The sequence below is a fragment of the Olea europaea genome, unplaced genomic scaffold (genome assembly GCF_002742605.1).
Source record: "Olea europaea var. sylvestris unplaced genomic scaffold, O_europaea_v1 scaffold5537, whole genome shotgun sequence".
In the NCBI taxonomy this organism is placed as follows: Eukaryota; Viridiplantae; Streptophyta; class Magnoliopsida; order Lamiales; family Oleaceae; genus Olea; species Olea europaea.
Window position 1 is genome coordinate 1 of NW_019263869.1, and position 3,156 is coordinate 3,156.

Below are 3,156 nucleotides of genomic sequence, written 5' to 3' on the forward strand. Positions count from 1 at the left end.
ATATATGTACATATATATATACATATATATATGTGTGTGTGTGTGTGTGTGTAATTATATATAATTACGATTGACTGATTAATTTAAATTATAGTATGACTACAATCACATGCGTCTATATATGTGTAATTGTATATAATTAAGATTGATTAATTTAAATTATAGGATTTTCATAATTATGTGTATCTATATATGTGTGTGCGCGCATGTAACTATGATTGTCCCACATAACACACATAATTCATAAACAATTATTTAAGATCCAAGTTCTTTCATACGTATTTTATCCAATCCTCTTTAGATTTACGAGATAAGTGTAGTCACAAGTAGTATGTTAAATCGTTTTTCATACTTCAAAATACATAATTCAATTTATGAATATGTTATGGGTTCTATATATTTAAGTTCAATGGACCGGAGTTTAATAGCGCTATGCACAAAAATTATAACGACGAAGTACAGTTCTTAATTCCTGTATCTCCCTTTATATGTTATGATTATGTACGGGGATTATGACCACTGGGGCTGGACAAAACTCTGGAACCGAACCGAATGGTTCTTCTTAAGTTAAATACCCAAACTGGAATCTGAATCGAGAATTGACATATTTGGTTGAGCTCGGCTCTCGGTTCTAGATCAAGAATCGAATAACCGAATCTCTCTAATTTTTTTAATTAATTTATTTTAAATAAGCTAAATTATTTTATTTTTTCTAAATATATTTGTTAATTAGTTAATTTAGCTCAAACCCAAAAATATAATTTTTCTATTTCTAATTTTCAGCTCAAAGCCAATTTAATCAAATTGATATAAGTTTTATCCAAATCTGTTACTCTAACGTAGTGCCGTTTCTACTATTTTGGAGAAATCGAATTGACGCTCGACAACGCCTCTGTTAATTATTGTGAGTTCGCTATCTTCCTTTTCCTGTGATTTTAACAATCAAATTTATGAAGAACTCAGTAAAGAGAGATGCAAAAAACACATAAGATTGAATTACGTTATTTTGCAACAGCTAAAATTGAACATAACATTAGTTGAATTAATATAGTTTTGTAAATATTAAAAATTTAATTATAATACAGAACCTCAGAACTAAATGGAACCAAACTGAACAAAACCCGAACGATATAATTAAATTTGGACCCGACGGTTCCACCTACTAAATAACCGAAAATTTTGGGTCCGGTTCAGTTCTCATTAGAATCGAACCGAACCATGTCCAGCCCTAATGACCACCTAAGTTCGGCTTCTAATCCCCGTGTTTCTTTATGCACGTTACGAATTCCTAAATTTTAAATATAAATTACGATTTATGTAATTCACTTATTGGGATTTTTTCTCATTGTTTATGATTTTTCCCCTTTTAGGTAATTGATTTCGAGGTGTTGAAGTTTGAAACAGGTCTCCAGTGGTATAATAAAGAAGAAATGATTATGATTTTCAAATAATAATTTAATGTTTATGATTGAGTATTTGTTTTTAATTAATATTATTACTATTGTAAGTTTAAGAATAATTATCTCTTATAAAAATCTATTTTACAATATGCTTTAATGATTCAGAGGAAAATTTTGGGTCATTATATCAAGAAAAAAATTTGCACTCCTTTGACTAAATATAAGAAAATAAAAACAAGTGGGCATTCATATTTGGTTTTTTTATTAACTTCATCAAAAACTAAATACACAATCCAAATGTAAACCACTAACACTTGCATGATTAACCATATTGTATTATTGTTCATTCACATCACTAACATATTAGTTCATCTCATACCGCGCAATCGCTTCTCATTCATATTCATATGCAAAAAGTCTCATAAAACTTCAATTTAAATAGAAAAATCACCATGAAAAAAAATGAAGTAGAAGAAGAAGAAGAAGAAAATTGACTAACCTCGAGCTCCAAATGCAGAAATCTCCTCCCACTCTTTTCTCATTCCTTCATAATCATCCGAAGCAGTCACCTCAATGCTTAACCTAAACTTAACTCCCTCCAAATTTAACTCCATCCCATCCATCCTTTCCACAATCCCCTTCCTCCATTCCAAGAATTTCTTGTCAACAACCTTCACCTCACTCTCTTCATTCAAACCCAACATTTTTGTCAAAAACCCTAAATCCCTAACAAATAAATTCCCGCGGGCTACAGGGTCCTCACGCTTGCGCTTCTTCAGGTCCTTGTATTTTCGGATTATGATGTCTTCTTCAGGGACGGCTATTGAATGGGAAGTTTTGAGGTAGTCGATTAGTGAGCGTTTGAGCTCCCAATCGCCGATAGGGGTAATGGATTTGTCGGCGCGGTGGATTGTCAAATTGAGCTTCACTCTGGGGACTAGGCTGAGTCCGGTCTCGAGTTCGAAAGTTTCTGTCGGAAGGAAATTCTCTAGTGGCTTATGGCTGCTCATGGCGGCGGCGGGTTTCTCTTCTGTATAGTGTATCCTGGACTGGCTTCGATCCGATTCCAATATTATAGGTCACGTACGAATCTAAGCGAGCCCAATTTTTTCCTTCTTGTAATTTGATCTATTTGATTCATTTTAATCGCACATTCTTCGTTAAAATATTATTTTCATACAAACTCAAAACATTTTTTATCTTCTAAGCACATTATAACACTATTACAAATGTATTTTTCTAAAAAGAATGGAGCTCAAACCACCCCTAGATAAAAGTAGTAGCTATAAATGATAATTAGATTTTATTATCAGTGTATCTCTACTTCATCTCATATATGAAATTTTGATTATTAATAAAACAAAAAAAAATATTTACTTCTTTGCCTTTTTCTTTTCTTTCTAATTTATGACACGTTACCGAGTCTCTCAAAATCAAAGTGAATTAATTAGAAAGTAATAGTTTTTATAGTCAAAGTCATCGTCACATGTAACAAAATTAATTTGATAGCATTTGAATTATTTTTATATATGCATCATAATGAGCTTGTTTATTCTTTTCTACTTTTCGTTCGTATGCATGGTACAAGTTCACACTTCAAAAAATAGAGATCCTTCCCTTTTTTATTGCTTCCACCTTTTAAGACTAAATTAAGTTACTTGCCTCGCATTAATGGTATAGTTTCATCAACCAAATGTCTTAGGGCTTATTCAATTGTATCTTTCCTCACTTTTCTTGTTTTCTCTCTTTTTTTTTT

At 31.6% G+C, this 3,156-nt stretch overlaps 1 protein-coding gene across 1 annotated transcript; it reads right to left on the reverse strand.

Moving 5' to 3' along the window:
• Positions 1 to 1,865: 1,865 nt before the first annotated feature.
• LOC111389034 lies at positions 1,866 to 2,510 on the reverse strand. The gene has a single exon (XM_023013881.1). It carries the CDS (start codon positions 2,408 to 2,410, stop codon positions 1,895 to 1,897), a length of 516 nt encoding a protein of 171 aa, XP_022869649.1. The 5' UTR covers positions 2,411 to 2,510; the 3' UTR covers positions 1,866 to 1,894.
• Between the last annotated feature and the right edge of the window lie 646 nt (positions 2,511 to 3,156).